This window comes from Kryptolebias marmoratus, linkage group LG7 (assembly GCF_001649575.2).
Source record: "Kryptolebias marmoratus isolate JLee-2015 linkage group LG7, ASM164957v2, whole genome shotgun sequence".
In the NCBI taxonomy this organism is placed as follows: Eukaryota; Metazoa; Chordata; class Actinopteri; order Cyprinodontiformes; family Rivulidae; genus Kryptolebias; species Kryptolebias marmoratus.
The window spans coordinates 14,307,283-14,330,403 of NC_051436.1; the positions used below are offsets into that span (position 1 = coordinate 14,307,283).

The window sequence follows — 23,121 nt, forward strand, 5'->3', positions numbered from 1 at the left end:
TGTCCATTTAAAGCAGGTGTTTTAAAGCAAGAACATCTAAAACATGCAGGAGAGCGGCCACCGAGGAACGGAGTTTGACACTCCTGTATTAAATCAAATCTGTAAGATTGACAAACGAGGCTTTACTTTTTGTGGTCATTTTAAACTCACTTCCAACATTTGTTTTGCTTCATTTTATTGCGAAATGTATATTTCTTGAAAGTCAGTGAGTTACATACCTGACGTCACATTATTTATTGTTTGAACAGATAAAATATGTTCAGTCAGAAAGACATAAATTAAAATTGAATGGTATTGTGCAAATATGCCATGCTTTAAATAAACGTAACCAGGAATAACATACCCACAAACATAATATCTATTTACTTCATAATGATTTAGCCGTGTAATATTGAACCGTTTGGATCTTTTTTAAAACGCTTAAGTAGTTTTTATACACATACATACCATAAATTCCGTGTTGCAGTTTCACAGCATTTTATTGTAGTGCTCATTTACAATAGATTCACATGTGGCTGGAAGAAAAAAATTCAAGAGTTTCACGAGAATGCAAAACAGATGTTTTGACGCACAGCAGCTGAGTTCAGAGTAATTAAAATACAGCAGAGACTCGCCTTCAGTCACCATATAATTTAGAGAAAATGGCTGGTTATGTGTGTGTTATTCTTATTGTTAACAAATCCCACAAAAAAAATAATAAATAATTGAATAAAATGACAAAGTGATCCTTCAATGCATCATCTGACGTGTCACCTCACCGGTATGTTAAAAAGTACCAGATATGTAGCCGTCCACAGCTAAAAATAGTGTCCCGATAAATGCAGTGTTTTCCTATATGTTCCTGAGTGTCACGGAATGAGGAAACCAGGTAAAGAATTTAGTGGTTTCTGTTCTTTTTGTGAAATTTATTAAAAGTAAGAAAAACGACCCAAGCCTCAACCTGCTTTTACAGTGTTATGTACTGCAGAGAGAGAAAAAACAACCACAATGTATATAAATAAATAAAATTAATTGCTGTGCCTCGTGCTTTAAAGCTGAGGTTTCCCAGTATTTTCACAAAAGCTCGGTCTGAGTTCAGCTTTTCAAAGTGTCTTCATCAATCCACGTCTTTCATGTGTGTTTTCTTTGTGTTAGTCACTTCACCTTCTATTTCTGCCGTCCGTTTCAGTTTGTGTGGTTTTGTGATGACATTCTGCAGTATAATCGACTGCACCACAGACTTATTGTGTGGTTAGGCTCCTGAGACTGGCAGTTTTCAGAAGTGGTCTCTGTGCATTATGTAAAACATGAACAGAATAAATATTTAATACAGATGCCCTATCTGAACTGCCTGAAATGGTTTGTAGTACATTTGTTGATACCTCAATAAAAATGAAACTTTTTTTTTTCCAATAGAAATAATGTTTAAAAACACAGGGCGGCCATAGGACACTAAAGCCCTGATAATAAATAATACATAACGGGGTCTTTGAAAATTTTCCAAACCTTCTCCTTGGTACCACGCTAACAGGTAAATGTAAACTAGGCATGGGTCGGATACAAAGTATGTGTGTTACAAAGGTCACAATTTCAAAATTTACGTGATTTTTTTTTTTTCCCCTCTGGTTGTATGAGGAGCAGTCCCCTCCCCCACCTACTGCTGCAAGCTGTCAGTCAGCTGCGTATGATGGCCGAACGAAGGGAAAGCTACCAGTGATTTAACACTCATCACTCTTTTTAGGGTAATGTTGTTTTCAAACCAACCAGCTCCAAAAATGACCACGTAACGGTAAATCATCGGCCAGCTGCAGGCTGCTACCACGGCTAATAACCCAGCTAGTTCACTAGCTAAGACCAGCTTATCGGGCACACAACGTTACTTTACAAAGAGGAAAATGAGGAAGAGGAAGTCGTAATCTACGTAACACCTCTTTTGACTTCAGTACCATAATTACATTTAGCTGTTGCTGACTTATTGTTTTTGTTTAAATTCTCCACAACTGATCATGTCGGTGAAAAAAAAGATCCCATCTTTGAAAGCAGCCTCTGGCCTCTCCGGTGAGATCTGCTGGCTCTGATCCCAGCAGTTCCACAGGTTGACCAGCCTCTGAGCACATTACTTCCTGTCAGCAAGCTCTCTCCAGCTCTCAAGCTTGTAATTTGCACCGGGGCATCAACAAAAAAATATTTTAAATACTATTATAGATTTATATAGCAACAATGTTAGAAGCAATATGAGATACAGTATTTTAGCAGCAGTAGGAAAAGAAATTGTATTTTTGTTTTCAAACATCAGATGATGTTTTTGTTTGTTTGTGTTTACCGTAACACCACTGTATTTTTGCCCGAGGTGAACCCACTCTCAGGATTTCGTACCGACCCATGCCTAAAGGAGACTATACTCTCAGGATATCAAACCATCCAGTTTGATTTAAGACCAATTGCATTTTGGAGCATGACTGTATTTTACTTGGCCACTTATTTTGATCACAATTTGATTCCTGTACAGCTTTTAGAAAAAGGAATGTGTGATAAGGCACCTTTTTTTGTACCTCAAGTACCTCAATGTTTCAGCTCACTTTTCTTCCCGTTCATTTTGTTCTCAACTTTAAACCTTTCTTTTTAACTTGGTCTTTGTTTTTATAAAACACATTGCTTCACAAAATCCTTCAAAAGACATAAACATCTCTCAAAATACTCAAAGTCTGCTTTGTCGTAGTACTGGCTTCAGTAGAATCCCTCTCAGTCGTGTTTGCCATCATGACAAACTCATACATAAAAACACACAATTCGTTTTACAATCTGAAAGCCCCAAAAACTCTGACATTATTATTCCTGGAAAAATAAAAGAAAATTAAAACACAACATAAAATAGAAATCCATTAAATGGCTCACACATGTACCCTCTCATATTCTTTATATATAACAACCCCTCCTACAATAAATTAAAGCTGAGAACACTGAGCCAAGATAAGTTTAGACATTTTAAGATCCAGTCAGGTCCACAGGTTGACCAGCCGTTGAGCACATTACTTCCTGTTTTCTCCTTCAATGCCTCATGGTTTAGATTGAGCCGCTTTTACTTGGTCAAACGTGTCCTTAATGCAAATGTACAGCTAATGTAACCTTAGAACGTGGGCCATAAAAGATGCTGTGAGAAAACACAATTAAATATTCAAACACCGCAACTAACAGGCTTTAAGCGTTTGTCCTGTGTAATTATGGGTTTTTGTTTGACCTAAGCGGTTGCTGGGTGGTTAATAAATCCATGCTTTTCTTATAAGAAACATATAAATCTTATTGCAATAATATCCTTTTTAAAAGGCAAACTTCATAAAGAGAAATCCGGTCCTTCACATCAAGTCTTCCATAGTACAAGATCTGATCGGAGCTATTAGACCGAGGCAAAACAGGGAGTCCTAAAAACAGATTTTGGTGTTTCGGTGCAGACAGATGCCTCAGTAGAGTCACAAAAAGCCGTGAAATAGTGAAAGAGATTCTAGGGGAACCAAGGGAGGTCAAAAACTAAAGAAGTACAGGCTTTTAGACTGAATGTGGGCTCAGTCTCTTTGTGAGTCACAACAATAATGGACGGCCAAACTGAGCATCCAGCAGTTTTCAGAGATAGGGTCTCTTTATTTCTGCCTTTTTATCTATTCTTGCTCTCTGTTGCTTTAGGTTTTAGACTTTGTAAAGGAAGAAGAAAAGTTGTTTTGTGCTGTTGTTTTTAATGGCTGGAGGAGAATTCAGCTTTGGAGGCCTGACAGCTGATCTCTTTGTGTCATTATGTCTGTCAAGGACTTTAAGTGGCATACGTTACCAAGAGACTGAGTTAAAGTGAGGCTGAGAAACAGAAAATAATAGTAAGTAATATGATACTATACCTATCTGATACACACAAAGCACATACTGTGCATTACAGTAGACCCAAAGTCACTAAGTCTTCAATGGTTCCAAGATGCACAGCAGATTTCCTTCAAGGAACCACTTTAAATAAAAAACTTACTCCCATCCACTGCAGTCAACATGCAGATAAAGGCCAAGTTCCAGTTCAGTCCCAGTGTTTGGTTTTTATTTACTTTTTTTCGGTCCTCCGACACTGATACTGTCTTACAGACCAGAGAGGGAGGAGATTATAGCAAAAGTCAATATATGGTTAACTCTTTTTCTTCATTCATAGTCTGAAGGGAACAAGAAATACAGCATATTTACTTCATATTCTCAAATAAAAAAGTGGTTTCCAAAACTCTCTATCAACCAACCATCATTGTCTTGGGGGTCAGAATAAGTAGAACAATGCAGTCTTTTGGGCACTCTAAAATCTACAAGGCATTGGTGTTTGAGGATTTAGGCCTCTACTTTGTGATTCCTCCACCTTGGTTTGGGGTAAATTTGGACTTTGTAGTTGAGGCAGGACCTTGAGCGTTAGAGGGTGGTGGTTGGTTGCGATGAACCTGAGAATGACGAGGCAGGGTTGTGCGTTTAGTTTGTTGGGGTATATTTGACATTTGAGGTGTCCGATTCTGCAAGCTTCGACGATGTCGAAGTAACTGGGATTGAAGAAGCTTCTGTGTGTATGTGACCTCTGGCATGATGGACTTGAGGCAGAGCTCCTTTATCGCGTTACTGATATTTAATGGCAGATCATAACCAATTATGCCAACTTTCTCACTAGGCTGCCAAGGGCGAAGATCCTTGTTTTTGATCTCAGAAGCTGAACGGGGAACTGGCATCTGTCCACCAAAACAGCTTTTCGTTAGCCTCTCTTGGGCCTGTCGAAGAAGATAAACCTCCTTTGCCACACAGTCTAGACCCAGAGCTGACAGTTTGACCCATAATGAGGCATTAAAGTAGTCATAAAGGTATGCATCTATTGAATTCCAAGCACGGATCTTCCCAGGGAGACCCGGTGACAGACTTTTTTTGGAACTTTCTGTTCGCACGTTGAGCTTGATATACACAATGTCATCCAAATCCCAAGAAAGGAGATGACGTAGAAGAACTAGAGATTCATCAAAATACTCAGAAATCATCACCAAAGAGAACACTTTCTCCACCTCTGCCGCAAAGGTTTGTGCATAAGTCACATCTGTTGCTGATCGATCCTTGTTTCCACCCAAATCAAAGGTCAAGGTGTTATGTGCATACACAGAATCTGCCTCTTCTGGATGGTAGTAGTGTAACGGGTTTGCTAAGAAGGCCTCCAGAGAGCTATTGGGTACCCTCCTGAAGCTCCCACTGTGGCGGCTGTAGTAAGTGAACAAAGACTCAAACATGGAAGCTGGCTCTCTCAGGATTGTGATGTATATTGTATCATTTGGCATCAGGCATTGCAGTGCAGTCTTATTGAAGCGCATGTGGCTGGAGATCATGTTTGGTGGTAGTGTATGTGGATGAACAAAGTGAGAGGAGAAGAACTGTGGGTAACAAAACTGGTGACCACAGTTCAGTTTAGGCAATGCCATTGTCAGGTTGTTGCGCTCTGCAAATCGAAACAGTATGTTCTGCATGGTGCTGCTGGCTGTTTTGTGGGTCTTGAGGAAGACAATGTTGGTGTGCTTAGGCTTCAGAGAGTGAAGGGTAGGGCATCTAAGATGGAAGGCCTCCATGGTCCTTAAAACAGAGACAAAAGTAATTAGTTAGAAGCTACACAGGCTGCAAAAAGGAAGTTTAGACAAATGATGTATGGGATGTAACAATTTCTAAATTTCTGCATGAATATAACCAAAAAAACACCAAATGTTTAGAAGACTCTCAAGTAGATAAAGGGAACCCAATAAAATAACGAGATAAAAAGGTTATACTGTGGTTATGATGCACTGGCGACCTGTCCAGTGTGTTATCCACCTCTCACCTGTAGACTACTGGAAACAGGCACCGTCCATCTTTTATCTTACTGAACTGCGACTGCAACTGGTTGGCATACCGCATTTGTAAGGTAGTCTCCAAAATGTCTCACAAGGCTTCTCAGTTGCCTCGCATGAGCCTCAGAGGTTGGCAATACTGTTGCTTGTGCAACAGATTTTCTCTCCAAATAGTCACAAAGTCAGCACAAGCGTCTTGAACCCATTTCAAACCCTTCAAATTCTTAGAACTCAATGAGAATACAACAGAATATTTTGCAATCCATCCCGACAATGAACTGACCCTCCTTATTTATGGTATCAAGCCAACTCCTTTACTAATTGGACCATCAGAGTTTACGTCTTTTCTTTCATGGTCAGAGTATTTACATTGACTGGAGAACATGGGTTATCAGAAAGATGGCAGATGCATTAGAAGTTTACGTTTTGTGGGTGTATTTCAGTCACTCACCAGTTGATGTGGCCCCCATTGTGCAGCAGAAAACTGATGGTACAGATGACAAGGAGGACCAGAAATATCTTCTTTTGTGACATCTTTTGCAACATCATTTAGACTGTGGAAGGCAGACAAGAAAGGACTCAGATGAGTGAGGAGTCAGGGCAAGTAAAGGTTGAGCTGGAAAGCACCAAAAATTAGTGTAAACAGCTAATGAGATGTGCTGAGAATGGGCAAAATGAAAAACACAAATACAAGAGTTGCATCTGTACCATAAAGAATCACCCATTTTTCATGACCTTTGACCTCCTGTCATCTTTCCCCAACTGTTCTCTCTGAAGTTCATCCTGACTCGGTGAATTTTGATTGTTTTGGGACACATGTACACACTTCTGAACATCTAATCAGTTTTTTACATTGTTTACATGCTAAGACTTGTGAAGAAAAACTTGCTGTATTGCCGAAATGAGATATCTTTATTTGATTATTAACCTGCTGAAATATGAGAACTGATCACTGATCATTATTTGTGTGCAGTTTTACAGTATGAAAATTATTCAAGTGTCTTAATAAAATTTGTCTCGTTAATCTTACAGGAGAGCTGTGTTTAGTTTTGGTTGAAAGAATATTTGGACAGAGTGAGATAAAGCTTTTCTACACCCCAAGGTCTGAATGTTCTTGTCATTGACAAACAAAGTCTGATAACAAACTGAGGAGAAAGCCTCAGCGGGGGACTGAAAGTCAGCTTGTTTGCTGTCACTTCGTTATGTAGTTTGTTTTTGTGTTCATCATATGAAAACCTTCTTCCTTCCCCTCATTTTGTCTGGATTTTGTTTTGTAACCTAAGAAAAAAACGTTATTTTTGCTCAGTGTTTTAAAGTCCAGCAGGACAAAAGATAAAGAGAAACTTAAGTTGAGAAATAACTCATAATAATCGTTATACCAGTTTCCACGTCGCCCTTCGCCTGAATTCTGCTGAATCAGCTGCCTCCTAAATTTATAGGAATAGATGTTAAAACTAACACTAAGACATTAGGGAATAATTCCAACTTTAAGGGCGTAATGAATGATAAATGAACTGTTGGTGGATTAGAGTCAGATTTAATGACTCGCAAAAGCTCCCCGATCTGGAAAAAAAATGGCTGTTTTATAATTATTACTTAATTTAATGTTTTAACTAAAAAATAAATTGTCAGGGAGTTCCATGCACCAGAAAGGTGCCCAGCCTAGATGGGATTATGAGAAACAGAGTAGAATAAGTTCACATTATAACAGGAGGTACACTACAAAATATGACCTGTGTCTTTGTCGGTGTAGCCTAGCAAATGATTTATTGCATAGCAAACATATACATTTAGCCTTCCAGTATTAGCAAAGTTTAACATCATGAACCATGCATCCTTCAGTTTCACACACAGCAGCAGCAGCAGCAGGTTCCTCATGTCCACTGAGGATGTAAAACAAGGTGAGCTCATGTAGCAATTAACTTTACAAGCAATCATCTGGAGCTGGCTCAACGGAAAGGATCTTAGCAACACTTAGATCAAGTAGCTTTTTAATTGTGTGTTAGGCTGTAAGCAGGTTAGGCAAGTCCTGGATCCATTTAGCTTGTCTGGGGTTTGTCCTCCTTGTAGCAGAGAGACAAAGGATGAGGAAAAAGAAGATGAGAGTGAAGGACGGGAAGGTGAGGGATGCTCTGAAGGTCGGGAGGAGAATGGAAGACAGTGAGAGGATGAGCTGTGCAGAAGAAAAGGCTTTTATTATTAGACTTTTAACATGCTGGCAATTAGGTATTTTCTAAATACAGAGGTTAAACTAAGAGCATATTTATTAGTTTTTCTTATACTATGGGAAAGAATGCACAAGAGATATTAATCAAGTGAGCGCCAAGATATATAGGGCCTGGAAATCGGGAAGACAGCCAAAAGATATGAACTAAGGCAGCAGAAACCCAGAAATCTGTAAGGGGAAGAACCAGAACCAGCAGGGGAGGACTGGTTTTTGTCATAAGAGGAGTTGGTTCATAACCCCGTTTACGCATCGATGGCAGATTGTGTTTCGGAGAGTTAATAAGAAAGGGAATCGACTTTCAGCAGGTCAACTTTTCTTCTTCATCCACCCTCATTTGCATCTCTTCACTTCAACTCACCATTGTTCTCGTCCTCCAGCACTTCGGCCTGTTTAATTAATGTGGTCTGATTAGGTTTCTCTAAGGATCGCTGTGGAAAGAAAAAGCTAGAGGACACTCAGCCCCTCTGTTTGCAAAGTTTCCCACAACAGCGATGAGTAGAGGAATCTTATTTGTTTAATGATTTAACGATAACGCGAGGGATGATCCACAGGAAGAGGCATCTTTTTTTAAGGGTTCCAATCAAAGATATAAAGGCAAAAAGAGACCTGCTGCCTGAGTTAATCCTGCAACATGTCAACTGTTTACTTTTTGGTCTTCTGCCAGCAGTTTAATGGCTAAGATTAAGTCTTTCACTTGTATAGTTTCAGCTTTTTTCATGATTACCTCCACCAAGGAGGTTGTGTTTTTGGTAGCATTTGTTTGTCTGTCTGCCTCTGTGTGCACAAGATTATTCCAAAAGTTATAAAAACATCAAAACATGGTACAAGGAACAAGTGATTCCGCTCCATTCCCTCCGTTTGACCGTGACTGGCATTCAAAAAAATCAGATTTTTTTTTTTACTGGACAGTGAACACATCGTAGCTAACTTAGTGCTAGCAGTAGCAATTCTTTAGCATGGATGTTTTTGAGTGCATAATGGAAGGCAGGCCTGGGTCTGTTAGCAAAATATTTCATGATCCTGTTGTGGATTTAAGTATTTTTGAGTTTATTTTGCATTAGGTTCATTGATTTGTAATTGTGTTCTAGTTCTTGTGGAGTTTTGTTTTCCGTGTCCCTTATACCTGTGGCCTTCTGGTTGTCTTGGTGATTCTGTTTTGTTTCAGTTTTCTCGTGTGTTTCCTGTGTCACTTTTCACCTGCCCTCAGCTTCGTTACTCTCCTCGCCCACCTCACCTGTTGCTCGTCATGTCCCAGCTGTAACCCATTTCCCACTCACCCTCTGTTTCTTTAAAAACCAGCCTCTTTTCATTCATCCTTCGCTGGTTCATTCTGTTATGATGTTCATGCCCACGTGTTCCTTTTTACGTTCTAGCTCTGTGCTTTTTGTGAGTTTTTGCTGCCACGTCAGCTCTTGTTTTCTTTTTGTTAATAAATCCATTTTATTTTTGTCTAAACAATGAGTCTGTGCATTGGGTTTGCCACACTCAGTCCTTACAGACCCACTGAACAGATTTTAATGAAACTCAGAAATTTAGCTTTCAATGTACATCTACAGCCGGTTACCTTTTGAAGGGAACCTGATTCAAGATGGCTGCTGTAACTACCTGACTTTAGTGAGCACAAAAATGACTATAAGGCTATAAGCAGCAAACAATAATCATTCTTTCAAGGAATGCTGGTTTTATTCTGCTACATTTTTAAAAACTGAGCTCTTGCAGTAAAGTGTTTGTCATATTATGTGATGTACTTTTATATTTTGAGCTGTGTATATATATTTTTCAGCACATACATATCTGTCTAGTAGCCTGGAGAATGTTATTTTTAGAGTCTGGGTTACAGAGAGAGAAGGTTTCGTAACAGAGTGCTGTTTTTGGACAAGGTGTAAAAGTTTCTTTTAACTGCAAATGTTTAAATATGGTCAAATTTTGGTTGATGAAATATTTTGCTAGCAGACAGAAAATACACAGAGGTGAAAATAATTAACACAAATTTGATTTTGATAAAGATTATTGTGACGCTATATGGCTCAGTCATAATTCTAGGAGATAAATTTTGTCTGTTTAGCACCTGTCGCAAGATAGCACTCAGAAATTTACAATTTTGTTGGTTTCTTTGAGTGGAGAAACACAGAGGTAATTTATGAGTTTGAAAAAGTTGAAAACAGCAAAAGGTAGGTGAATAATTTCTAAACGGAAGAGACTAACTTGTTTGCCACCTCCTGCTGGACAACAACGAGCAGCAAGCAGGTGCAAAATATCAGCAAAATCAAACAAAACAGTAAATCCAATAAGATTTCTGGTAAAACAACAGAACTTTTTAAGAAGACGCTGTATACTACTATAAAAGGGACGTAACAATCAAAAAAAAAAATATATATATATATATATACGTATATATATATATATCCTGAACTTACATAGCCTCAGAATAGCTGTATCTTTTTCAAATTAGAGCATGTTAAATACATATAAATGTGCAATTAAAAGATATAAAAGCATAGCAGAAATCAAAATAGAGACTTGCCTACAATACAGCTTTGAGTAGAATCACAACTACACTGACTCCCACGGGGTGTTGATGTGTCCTGCAGCTTTGTCTCACTGATATCTTAAAACTTGACTGTAACAGTCAGAGCTGAACCTAAGGAGCCCGTTTATCTCATTACAGGTCACATATCGGAAAAAAACTATATTATAAACACAATTATAAAGTCCACATATGTTCCTACAGCGTGTGTTAGACTTTAAACCAAAATTAAAAGTTGTTTCTCTTGTAAATAAAACTTTTTTTCTTTGTGATTTCCATTTGTTTTATTTGGTAACCAACGGTGAAAAACGTGCCCCCAAACAATTTTCCAGGATTTAATTAAACACTGATTTATTGAGTAGATTTTACTCTTGGTAATGTGTGTAATGGAGCTTTCTTTACCTACATATATAAACAGGTCAGTGGCTCCTTGTTGATGAGAAATGTTGTTTTAGAATAAAGGTGTGAGTGCTAAAATTACCTTAATTTTTTCTTCAAAATGGTTTAATTTCTTACTTTAAATATATAATATACTTACTGTGTTTCATTGTGAATAAAATAAAATATGGGTTCTACCATTGCATTATGTTGTCATTTACATTTTACACAACGTCCCAGCCTTTTTTTTTTTTTTTATTCAGAATTGGGGTTGTAATTTTAAGTTTGTTTACACATAAAAAAAGTTATAGAATCCAAACCCATGCATCTGGACTTGGTCTGCTACGCTCTCATAATTGAAAAAAAAACAGTCTGACATGTTGAAATAAGACAAGCTTTAAGCTGCCGTAGTTCTGTCTGGGCGGGGTGGAGGTGTAGGATGAAGAAGGCATGCTTCGCCTCTTCTGTTCATAAAATAAAGTTATTTCTGAACACAAGGGCCGAAGCCCGACACAAATCAAACACTTCTTGTCTCTTCGGGGCTTTGAAGCAGAGAGGATCTCAGTTTTTGCTTCTGTACAAAGACAGCTCCTCTCCTTTTGTTCCCCGTGTCCTGCAGCCTCCCTCCAATCCTCATTACTTTAAGATGAACTGTAACTCAATGACCCCCTCCACTCTTACCTCAGAGCCTGTATCCATCTACCTTTCTGCTATATCTTTATTTTTACCTCAGAGGCAGTCGGAGCGCTCGTGCCAGGTTTCCTGTTGTGTTTTATAGGAACATGCTATGCCCTGTCTTCTGACTCGTTGGAGAGGGAAATAAAAAAGAAAGAACAAGTCTGTGATGAACGCATATGTTCATATAGGTGGAGCAATGATTGGTTTGGGAGTGTGAGTGTGTGTGTGTGTGTGTGTGTGTGTGTGTGTGTGTGTGTGTGTGTGTGTGTGTGTGTGTGTGTGTGTGTGTGTGTGTCTGGATCATTAGCTGTCTACAGCGCAGACTCCCCATGGACCCACAGATACAGGCTTTATCTCACCCTAAATGACCCCCCAGAGACAGTAATGAAAGAAGAGCATTATAGAGAGGGGGAGAAAATGGGAATATATGAGAGATTGGGTGAGGGGCAAATGAAAGAGATAAAATGTGCATGCAGGACCGACACGAGACATTTTACAGACATCTTTATGGATAGATCAATTCCTACCGCCATTGCCTTTAGCCAAATCCAGGAAGACAGAAACCATCAGCAATACAATATTTCCTTTGCCAAAAAAACCAACAAAAAAACGAAGAATGTGTCTTCTTGTCTTTTTCTTTGCCTCGCCAACGAGTTTATGCTAAGAGGATACAGTAGGGGCTAGTTCTAAAGAAATGAAATTGCTCTAAAGTAATGAACAAACTTCAAACGTCGAGCAATAAAAATGATAACAAAAACATCTAAAGTTCAATATCTTGCATGTTCTTCGTTCCATCACATCCTTGTCAACAATGACTGGCTTTACACTCCGACACGGAGTGTGCCGAAGGGAAACAACAGCTGAGGACTCGAAGGGGGGTAACAAAGTCCTTTTGTAACTCAGCTGTTCATTTTGTCAAAATACACTGATGTTCTGAAGCAAAGTTTAAAAATGCCCGCGCTTTGCCGCCTTCAGTAGAGTCTGGCGGAGTTCCAGTGGGTTTGTTTAGATGACCACTTATTTTGGCCAAACTCTGATTTTCTTGCCTGAAGCCAGGATCTCAGCAGGACATGACAGCCGGCCAATTAGTCTCATCCAGGTTAATTACATAGTTACAATTAAATAATTACAGTAATTACATGGTTACTGTGTCAGTAAAAATTCCTTTCACGGAGAAGATTCTTGTGAAGGGAAGAGCAGAAAGAAAAAGAAGAATTGTCCCTTTACTGCGTTTGTGTAACTTTTTCTTTTTTTTTCTTTTTGCCCAGGTCCTCCTGGCAAATGAGATCTTGATCTCAATGGGAATTTTAATCAGTTTAATCACTCCTCACAAATACTCCCTAAGCTCTTAGTGTTAGTCTTATATTTGTTGTGTTGTCTTCATTGTTTATTGTTGATTCTTTCTTAATTTAGTTTTATTTTTGTAATAAAACCTTAAAGACAAAATTTGGTTTCCTTCTTATTCGGTGTGAATATTATGATAAAAAGTTCCCTGTGATGAATGAATCCAGGTTCAGCTGTTGATATCTGACAATAATAAGGTTAAAAAGATTAAATAATCTAATGATTGAGTTCCTATAAGGTTTATTCAACCTGTTGTTTGGTTGGTCTGACCCGGTGGCCCTGTTTACTGACAGCCTAATGTGTGGTAAGTTGAAGAAAGGTTATCATTGTTAGGGTTTTTACATTATCAGCCTTTGTGCTCATTTGGAACACTGCCTACGTGAAAGACCAAGGTCAGACGGCGGGCCGGCGGGCGCCACACCATCTGGCTCTCCCAAACAGTGATGTGTTATGTGTTTTTGCAATGATCAGAACTGGCCTTGGCTTGCTAAGATCAACCCCTTTTTTCTTCTTATTTCTTCTTCCTTTAAATAAAGAGAAAGCCCAAGTGGAGAGGCAGAACTTCCTGGACAGCACGCCATTAGGAGCTGTTGTGGAATCTCTCCTCTTTGCGAAGGCCTTCACAAGACAACAAGCCTCTCCGGTGTGATTTTTTCTTAGCAGGTTAAATAAATGAAAACCCTGACAATCATCGTTCCTTATCCTCATCTATCTCTCACATCAGGCTGCCAAAAGGAAAAATAAACCTGCATGCCACACCCTGCTCAGAGGCGCATGATAATATGAGCCAAACTAAAACCCCAATCACTACAGAAGTTCAGGAATCCTGTTTCTCTCATAGGTTCCTCAATCTTTAAAATGGCATACACTAAACAGATGGCAGCAAAACTTGTGGTGCTCGTGCTAAAACTATTAGACAGAGTGGAAAACAAAGCTGAGATATGCAAATTATTCAGGGAGTCATTCATTTCTGTTTAGACCAGAATTCACAGTGTATCTTATAAAAGACCAGCTTGCAAATGTTTACTTCTGAACGCATGAACAGCTTTAGCAGGATGTCATTTGAAGTAATCTTTCAGCTCCATCTCTCTAACCACTTGGCCTGACAGGATCATAAGAGGACTGATGCAGATCGGACCTCCCAGAGCGGAACTATCAAGACGAGATCAGCAGATCGGTTCAGCTAAGGTGGCAGAACCAGTGATTCCCCCCAGCCAACCGCTCGCACACCCACTGCTGCAGTGGTCTTCAGATTTTATAAGTGGAGACACATGTCAAACAAATGAAGAAAACTACGTGTGTTTTTCACTGGAAGAATGGCTGTCTTCAGATTTTATTATAGGTGCTTTTATTCGCAAATCTTTGTGTCTTTGTGTGCCCCGACTGTGTGTATCTGTTGGCTTGTCCAGTTTGTGCACATTTGCATGAATGGCGAACATATTTGTGTGTTTGTTTCAAGGTTCCCACGCCTTGGTTAACATCAAGTTCAAGGACCTTTCGCGGACTTTCCAGGACCAGTTTTCTCAAATTCAAGGACCAATTGCTGTAACTGTTAATTTTACAGACACTGAGGTAAAATTTGGTGTGGGTCTGAGCTTGGCATCCCTCTTCAAGGTTTGACCAAATCAACAATTCCATTTCTCATCATAAGACTATTTGACCTGAAAGCTGGCGGGCGAGGTGCATACCTTCAAGGAAGGCTAGGCCTTTAATGTGATGAAGCTTTTTGTCTCCGTTTGGAGTTCATGTCTGATTGCATGTAACTGACTCTACAGATAACCCATCGAACAGCTCGTTGTTACGTCCCTGGAGCTGCTCGACAAAGCGTGCTCTCACTAACCAGTGTCATTTACTCTCCTTGAAGATGGAGTTTTGCTTGATGTGGCGTTTCTGTGTTGTGCAAGCCCTCTGTCTGTACGCCTCTGAGGGGGGGTTGTGTTTCCTTAGGGGGGTCACAGGGACAGCGCTGCTCAGAGAACGATGGGAAGTAAACGCAACACCAAGCTTGAGAGATCTGAAGCCTTATCAGGACCGAGAGACGTCAAAAGGCTCTCTGTACCTGCATTCTCCACCGAGACATGTCATGTTTGGTAAGAATATTAAACAAAGATGTGCCAACAGAAAGATTCAGACTGGACACATAAAAAGTTCAATGCTTATTGTGGTGAAGAGGTGAGTATCTGTGGGAGATCGACAGCAAAGAGTTAGTGACTGGGTTCATATGGGGAAAGATTTAGGGGATTAATGTTTTGTGGAACTTTTTAAAAAGGTCTTATTTGATGCTGTAATGTTTCACGTTCCTGGAAGGAGAGCCAGGATTCCAGACAGAAAGGTAGTTGAAGACGATCTTTAAACAGGTGAGCGGTTTCTTTAGAATCTCACAGGTGAGCCGAAGAACAGTTGACACGCTGGGCCGAGCAGCTATTTTACGTTGTTGCTATTACAACAATGTGGCCTGCCTCCTCTAATGCTAGATTCAGATTCAATCTTGATTCAATAAAGTAAATCATTTCAATTAGGATTCTCCTCTTGAGATATCCCTATTGTAGAGCAAATCTGTTCTGTCACATGTAGGCAGCCAGCTTATCTATATGGTACCCCTAATATGCCATAACAGGACAAACTAAATAAATAAGTCATAGGAATCAGCTGCTGCTGATTACCGGAGGAGCCGCCTCAGCCACTCTCTGCAGCTCCACCTGAGACTGAATGAACAAAAGACTGACATCTGAGAAATGCCCTAAAATGTTGATATCAGACTCATTTGAAAACAAAGAATCGCAGCAGCCAGAGGCTTCCCCTTATTCCACCCAAAGCAATCATCTAATTGTACATCTGCAGAAATATTAGGGCAAATGTAAATATATATATATATATATTTTTTTTAATCGTATTAGTGTTTGAGAGTGATGAACGGCAGATGACCCGTCTGCGAAAACACTATCAAAGAAAAGAAAAACCACACTGCCTTCACTTTTTGGATCCCTCCATGTTACCTGACAGCGGATTTATCTCCCTAATTTTTGTCATGCAGATGTTGTTTAATAGCACCGTGTGCTTTGAGCTAAAAAAAGAAGGGACCTTAAAGAGCACCTGAGCTCTACAAGATGTTTTTTTTTTATCCCTGAGTTTTACCTCACAAGAGAGCTGCGGAGCAGTTCACAGTAATTTGCTGGAGGAGTTTAAAAGGTTGTTAAGTGTGCGGCACAGGAGAAAGACGAAATCCGCTCAGGTATTCTGAAAACCTTTCTGCCTGCTTTCAAGGCTTTTCAGCTTTAAATGATTATCAGTTTTTTATTTGCCTCTGCTCGTGTCTGTGTGTTTGTGTCAGGTTTTGTTTTGGCGGTGTGTTGCTTTTTGTATTTAGTGTTTTCTTTCTGTTTTTGGTTTATTGTCTTTGTTGTTTTCCTGTTTGTTGCCCGTTTATGTCATCGTTCACTTGTCCTCAGTCAGGACTTGTTTACCTGCCACGCCCATCTCCACCGGCTCTCATGATTTTCACTCACCTGTGCCCACTTCCCCTAATTGCCCTCTGCTGTTTAAAACCTGCCCTGCCTGTTTCTTACACGCCTCTGGATGTTTACGAAATGTTTGTTTATATTTCATATTTTTGCTGCCACATCAGCTTTTGTTTTTGTTTCTTTTATTTTTAAAATAATTTTTTTTTCTTATTATGAGTCTGAGCATTGGGTTTGCCACTCTCTCCACCCATCCTGATAGTTTGTGTGTCTGTCTGTTAGCAAAATATCTCATGAAGCACTGCGCAGATTTTATTGAAGCTAATCTGTAGATGTTAAACTACAACTGGTTAACTTTTGGAGTTAACCTGATTCAAGATGGCCGCCACAGCCAACTGATGCTAAAAAAGATAAAATTGGCCACAACTCAGTCATTTCTACAAGTTTTGACCTAATATTTGGTGTGGTAGTAGCTGAGAATGAGCCGCAACACGTAATCTGAGCGCTAACAGATTGCGCAAAAGCTTTGTTTAAATTTTTGTTGTAAACTTTTTTGAGTCAACTCTGTCTGTTAGCAAAATATGTCATGAACCACTTCACAGATTTTAATTAAACTTTGAGCAAACGACAACAAGCTGAACGTCTACAGCTGATAAATAGTTGAAGTCGATCCAATTCAAGTTAGGCACAACAGCCAACTGACCTTACAAATCACACAAATGTCTCTAACTCTGCCAGTTTTACAGAAATTGTGCTCAAATTTGCTGTGGCAGCAGCTGAGAGTTGCTGACAACACATACTCCAAGTGCTACTTATTGCACGGGATCTTTATTTACAACTTTGGAGTCAACCTTGTTTGCCTGTTAGCAAAATATGTCATGAACCACTGGACAGATTTTAATGACACTTTCAGAAACTAATCATTGGACGGACACCTACAAGTGATTCACTTTTGGAGTCAATCCAATTCAAGATGGCCGCCCTAGCCAAAGCTAACAGATAACAGATAAAACTACAAAATAAATAACAGGTATCCAGTTTAAATTTGTTGTGGTAGTAACTGAGAGTCATTCACAACACATACTCTGAATGAGATAATATTATTTTTAAGATTTGAACAAAACAGCAACCAATCTGTTATTTCTCAAACTAAAATGATCTCAGCATAAAACTCTGGGATTAAAAAAGCAGCAGGCAGTGTTAGTCCAACAGAAATGTATTCATTCCCGTATTCATCTGATAATATAAAGTTTTATAATAAGTGTTTGATGAAATTATGTAAATCAAAATGCAAATACAAATGTTATTAACTGCATGTTACTGGATGTAAATCTGCTTTAATTTCTGACTGTTGTTACCAGAGAGTAAGCAGCACTCAGTAAAAAAAAAAAAAAAAAAAACACTTTTTGCTTCTGTGACACTTTCTAGCTTACATGGGGGGAAACAAATTTAAGTCGTGGCCGTGTATGCTGTTGAGCCAGATGCTGTTCAACAATAAAAGCCGCTGCCAAACTGAGTTGCTTCTGGCATTAATAATGAATAATGCATTTCTGTGCTGAGCGGAACAGTAGAGCTATCCAGAGACGGGACTTTGCACATATAATCTTCCCATCCAAGCCTCCCTCTCTCTCTTTTCTTCTTTAATCCACGGTTTGCTGGAATCTGGCTATCGGACATCTAATAGATGAGGATGTTCATGCCAAGGCCGGCGATTTCAACTAAAAATGAGAGTTTTTGCAAACAACAGGACTGTGACTTTGATAAATGGAGGAGTTTATATGAAATCTTCTCTTATCGGACTATTTTGTTCCCGGAGGAGCGGTAAACACGTCAGCCTTTTTTGGGTCAGAGCCTTAAAACTTGGCTCTTCAGGGTCACTTTACAACAGGCGTCCTCAGAACTGTATGTCTTAGTCTAAAATTGTATGAATAAACTCTTTTTCTCAGGCAGTTGGCCTTTAAAGGATGCCTTTGGTCTCGAATGACTGCCGTGATGACGTCCACTGCAGCCATGCAGTGGATCTTAGTCAGCACAGAGCACTGTATCAACCTGGATTCACAGGGAGGTGTGTGTTTGTAACTCATAACGTTCAATGTCGATCCCTGTTTTGCTGTTCTCTTAACAGAGCCCGCATTCACCACTCAGTCCTGTCTTGCAGGGCACACCAAGAACAAAAAGAATCATACAGATGACCTGCTAAAGGTGTATAAGTGTCCTTCCCTTGCTTCTTCTGCTGTCCTACTTCCTGAAGAGACGATCAGAAAGAGACAGACTAACAGGAGCAGATGCAGACTGATGGGACAGAGAACGTCCTAATGATTGTTTTTACCAGTTTAAAAAACAGAAGATATCCACACTTTCCTAGATTACTTCTTCGGACTATTACTTGTTCAAAAGTGTTTGAGAAAAAAAAAAAAAAGTTAGGAGATGCAAATTCCAAAAGAGTTGTTAGGACGCTTACTCATCCTTAAAGCTCGTCTCTGTGATAAGGAGCAGTGAGCTTCGGCAGGGAGATGCAATACATCACTGCGAAAATGAAACTACAGACGCACAGAAAGCAGAGAGCTGCAAGAGGAAGGAGTCTGTTTAGGAAGCTGTGTCAGTTTATAATACATTTTTTAAAAAGTTAAAAACAGTTACAGAGTAACTGTTACAAGTAAGATCCGGGGAAACGATAAGGCTTTCTACATAAAATCTGGCACAGTTTATACATAGTTTCCACAGATCTCCTCCGGATTTGAGCAATGCAATATTTTCACCATGTTGGAAACAATGATGACCTTTAAAGCATATAAAATCCAGGAATTTACTTACTCTTGACCAACGTGCGAGGGAACAATATATGCAGAAGATCGCTACTGTCAGGATTGACCCCTATGAGGTGAAAAAAGAGGGAACTACTACTATACTGTTATTTATTTAGAGTACACAAAGAGTGCCTACGCCATGGAGGAGCTACGTGGACTGAAAGCAATGGATTCATTCAATCAGTGTTTTAACAAGAATGTCCAAACTCTCCATGTTAATAATAAGGTTCTGGTAACTGGCAGGGTCAGTAATAACAATATCATACATGTGGGTATACCTTGTGCACAGAGTGTTTATGGATTAGAATCGAGAACACTGCCTTAAAATGTAGAAAGCAACAATATTATCAGTTTCGTATGGCAAATCTTCAGTGCAAACGTGGGATTCCAACACTATATTCCCAAAGCCATTCTTAAAACAACAACAACAAATGGATCTGTCACGTTGGCTTTGGGGTTTAGCACATAGCATAGCTGAGTTATCTATAACAGAGACGTTCTAAATCGTGCAACCAGTAACTCTTGCACACATACAGTTACACTCCAATACTACTTAACGGAACTTTTACTTTAAAAAAAGAAATGTTACTTTTACAAGAATAAAAACTGTGGGGCGCGCCCCCTAGGGAGTGCGCAGTGCCATTGCAGGGATGGGGGCGCGAGATGGTTGAATAAAAAAAAAAAACAAAAAAAAACAGTGCCTGACTAAGCATAATGGACAGGTTTTTAACCCCATTTTGCACAGAGGCTTTTTTAAAATGTGTTGATGATAGCAAAGTTGAATATTGTTAGAAATAAAAAGAAATATGTTTGAAATAACACTGAGAGCAAAGAATAGTTTTTTTAGTTCTTCTACAGTATAGAACTAAAAAAAACAGTTACACAAAAGTGTTTCACTGTAAAGATGGTTTGTAGTTTGTTTTGTTGCAAATGAAGTGTGAAATAAACTTCAGTGGAGTTTGAAAACAAAATATGTGTTTGTACGATGGTTGAACGATGTGTGTGTCCAGTTGATTTTTTTTTTTTTTTTTTTTTTGGGGGGGGGTTTATTTACTTATTTAGGTCTCCATACTTGGAACTGAATATGCTTGCCTTCTAAATGGTAAAATGTGTTTTATATATATATGATTTTATTGTAATCCATGGGGGGGGGCACAAGAAAATCTTTGGGAACCACTGCTTTAACCCAACATGAAGCAACCGTTGCGATTAAAGTCAATAACAGCCCGGGATTGAACAAAATGTTTCCTCTGTCGTGGCTGAAGCTAATGTCTTTTGCATGTTGACGAAAGGGGGGAGTGTCTGGAAGTGTGATGTCACATGGGAGCTATGTTTAGGGATTCCTACTATTGACCATTACATCCTATTGAAAGGATTTCCACAAATCCCTATTGTTGTTGTTTTGTTTTTGTTTTTTTTTCCTAAATCGAAAAGGTTGTCATTTGTATGAATAAACTTTTACATTTATGAGCCAAAAAACAAGCAAACAAACAAACTTATACTGCGCTCACTGATACCTCAAAGGTGATAAAGTCGCTATGCACTGTGCAGCCCAAATACACATTAACAGAACTCAGCCGTTACAAAATGTTTTAGGAGTTTTGACACATGCAGCACTAATGAAATGTGTTTTAATTCACCTTTTTTTAGGTAACGAATTAATCCTATTCACTTGTCGTGCACATCCTTTCGGTGGGGTGGGGTGCTCCAACACCCTCCGCACCCCTACTTCCCACGGCCTCGCCGTAGCTGCGATCTGAGAGTCGTGGCCGGGGTGTGTGCACGGAGCATGGAGCGCGGTGAGCGAGCAGGAGAGCGTGGAAAATGGCAGGGAAGGGGCTATTAAGCAATGGGTAACAGGGTTGTGATTCCTCCACACTGAAGGAGGTTTTCCAAATGTGCCGTCATCAGTGAGTCACACAGAGTCTGTCGGGGTGAAGGGGTCCGAAATATTCCCACTGGTCACGGAAAGGCCCAAATCGGTCCACTTCAAACAAACAGAGCTATCAGATGAAAACATTTCCTTCATCCTCAACACACCAAAAAAAAACTCCACATGGGTTAGTAATAAACTGGGAAACAATGAGGCTGATGGACTCTGGCAGAATAATGAGTTCAACCAGACGTTTCTGGCAGGTTTCAGAACATCACGGAGAAGAAACGCCACTCCGGCTGTAAAACCCAGGGCGTACTGAGGCCTGAGCTCAGGATTTTGACTGGGGAGAAAAAAATCGCAGCCAGAATTAGCAAACACCGCACAGCGAGAGAAGAACCTGAAGGCTGTTTTCTCGCTGAAGAAGCAACGGCATCGACCGGCGAATAAGGATTACAAACTCAGCTCTGAACTCACTCCACAGTGTTAACTTTGAATCGTGACCCCCAGAGTCTCCACACATGAACCAAAAATCAGCTGGCAGGCTTCAGAGGAGCAGCCCGTTCTGGGTGGGTCCGACTCTTACAGGAGCAGCGGGATTACACAGAAAAAGCCACCCGACAGGAACTGAAACGGGCTTCTAGCTGTCTGCAAAGAGCCTTTCCAACTGTTTTAGTCATCAAAGGAGTTTTATAAGTGCCAACCACAAAGCAAGACCAAAATTCTGCTTTGTGACACACACACACTTTTTTTTCTTTAAAACTTGTAATCATCAAAACTAAAACAGGCTAATCTCCCTTACAACATAAAAAAAATTATCTACTCAGAAATTTTGATCTAAAGCACAGTTTTAGTTGGTGCCTCTTATCCTATTTTTGTTCTAACCATGACTAAAACCCATTTATTTATATAAAGCTAATTTTCCCTTTTTATTTAAATCTTGAAGTTGGATAACAATATACACTAAATCAGGGGTCTGTACTGGTCCATGGATTATTTGGAACCAGGCCATAAAAATAAAAATAATATGTATTATTACTTTCAGATACATTGGTCAGCAGGGTGTTTTATTTTGAAAAATGATCACTTTCATTTTTGCTTCTTTCTTGCACTTGATTCAGCTGCAGTTATTTTTCACATACTAGCAAACCTTTAAGTTAACCCCCACAACAATATCATAAAAAATATAAAATAATAATACTACTAAAAAAACAGACTGCCTCTTTCTCCACTGGTCTGTGGGGAAGCGGTCTTACAGAAGCTCTAACTTAACCTAAAAATATTTTTAAAACAACCTTTTATCACCAAAAGGTTAGTCTTTTTTTAATCCTTGCAGATTTTTTTTTCTATACAAGAACCCTATAACCCTGTAACAATAACAAATACATAACAATTCTGCTGTTATAAGCTACAGAAATAAATAAATGATTGACTTCAGACTGATGGGGGAGAGCATCCAGATGAACAGATGGGAAAAGTCCAGCCGATTTAAATCCAACAAAGCCAATCAAACAAATGGAAATCTGCGTTTTGGAAAATATTGAACACGCCGGATTTACAAGCCAGCAGTCGATAAATAAAGAGGCTGTTTTCAGTTGTTGTTCTCCTCTTCTTACAAAGGCAATTCCCTCGGATAAAGTTGAACCGATCCACAGGTATATAAGTTGCTTGCCGGGCCTTAAACCCGACTGAACTGAAACTAATTATCCAGACAAGAGGTGATGGTGGCGCTCAGGGCAGGATTCAGGAAGGTGTGGAGCCCTGGGCCAAAAGGATGATTTGGAGCTCTATCTACAAAATAATTATGATTAACTTAGAGGTTTCTATTCGCAGCTAGCAAAGGTCAAAGGAAAGGTTTACAGACAGTGGTGAGAGCAGCCATGTTGTATGGTTTGGAGACAGTGGGACGGACAAAAAGACAGGAGACAGAACTGGAAGTGGCAGAGCTAAAGATGTTGAGGTTCTCCTTGGGAGGGACGAGGATGG

General features: G+C 39.5%; 1 protein-coding gene across 1 annotated transcript in view; it reads right to left on the reverse strand.

Annotated features, from left to right (window-relative positions):
- Nucleotides 1-384: 384 nt before the first annotated feature.
- LOC108248459 (galactose-3-O-sulfotransferase 3) overlaps nt 385-23,121 on the reverse strand; it is a 25,069-nt gene continuing 2,332 nt past the window's right edge. The window contains exons 2-3 of the mRNA XM_017437247.3: nt 6,295-6,397; nt 385-5,592 (exon numbers count right to left, since the gene is read on the reverse strand). Coding sequence (XP_017292736.1) covers nt 4,335-5,592; nt 6,295-6,392 — 1,356 coding nt within the window. The 5' untranslated portion in view covers nt 6,393-6,397 and the 3' untranslated portion in view covers nt 385-4,334. The remainder of the gene's footprint in view (nt 5,593-6,294; nt 6,398-23,121) is intronic.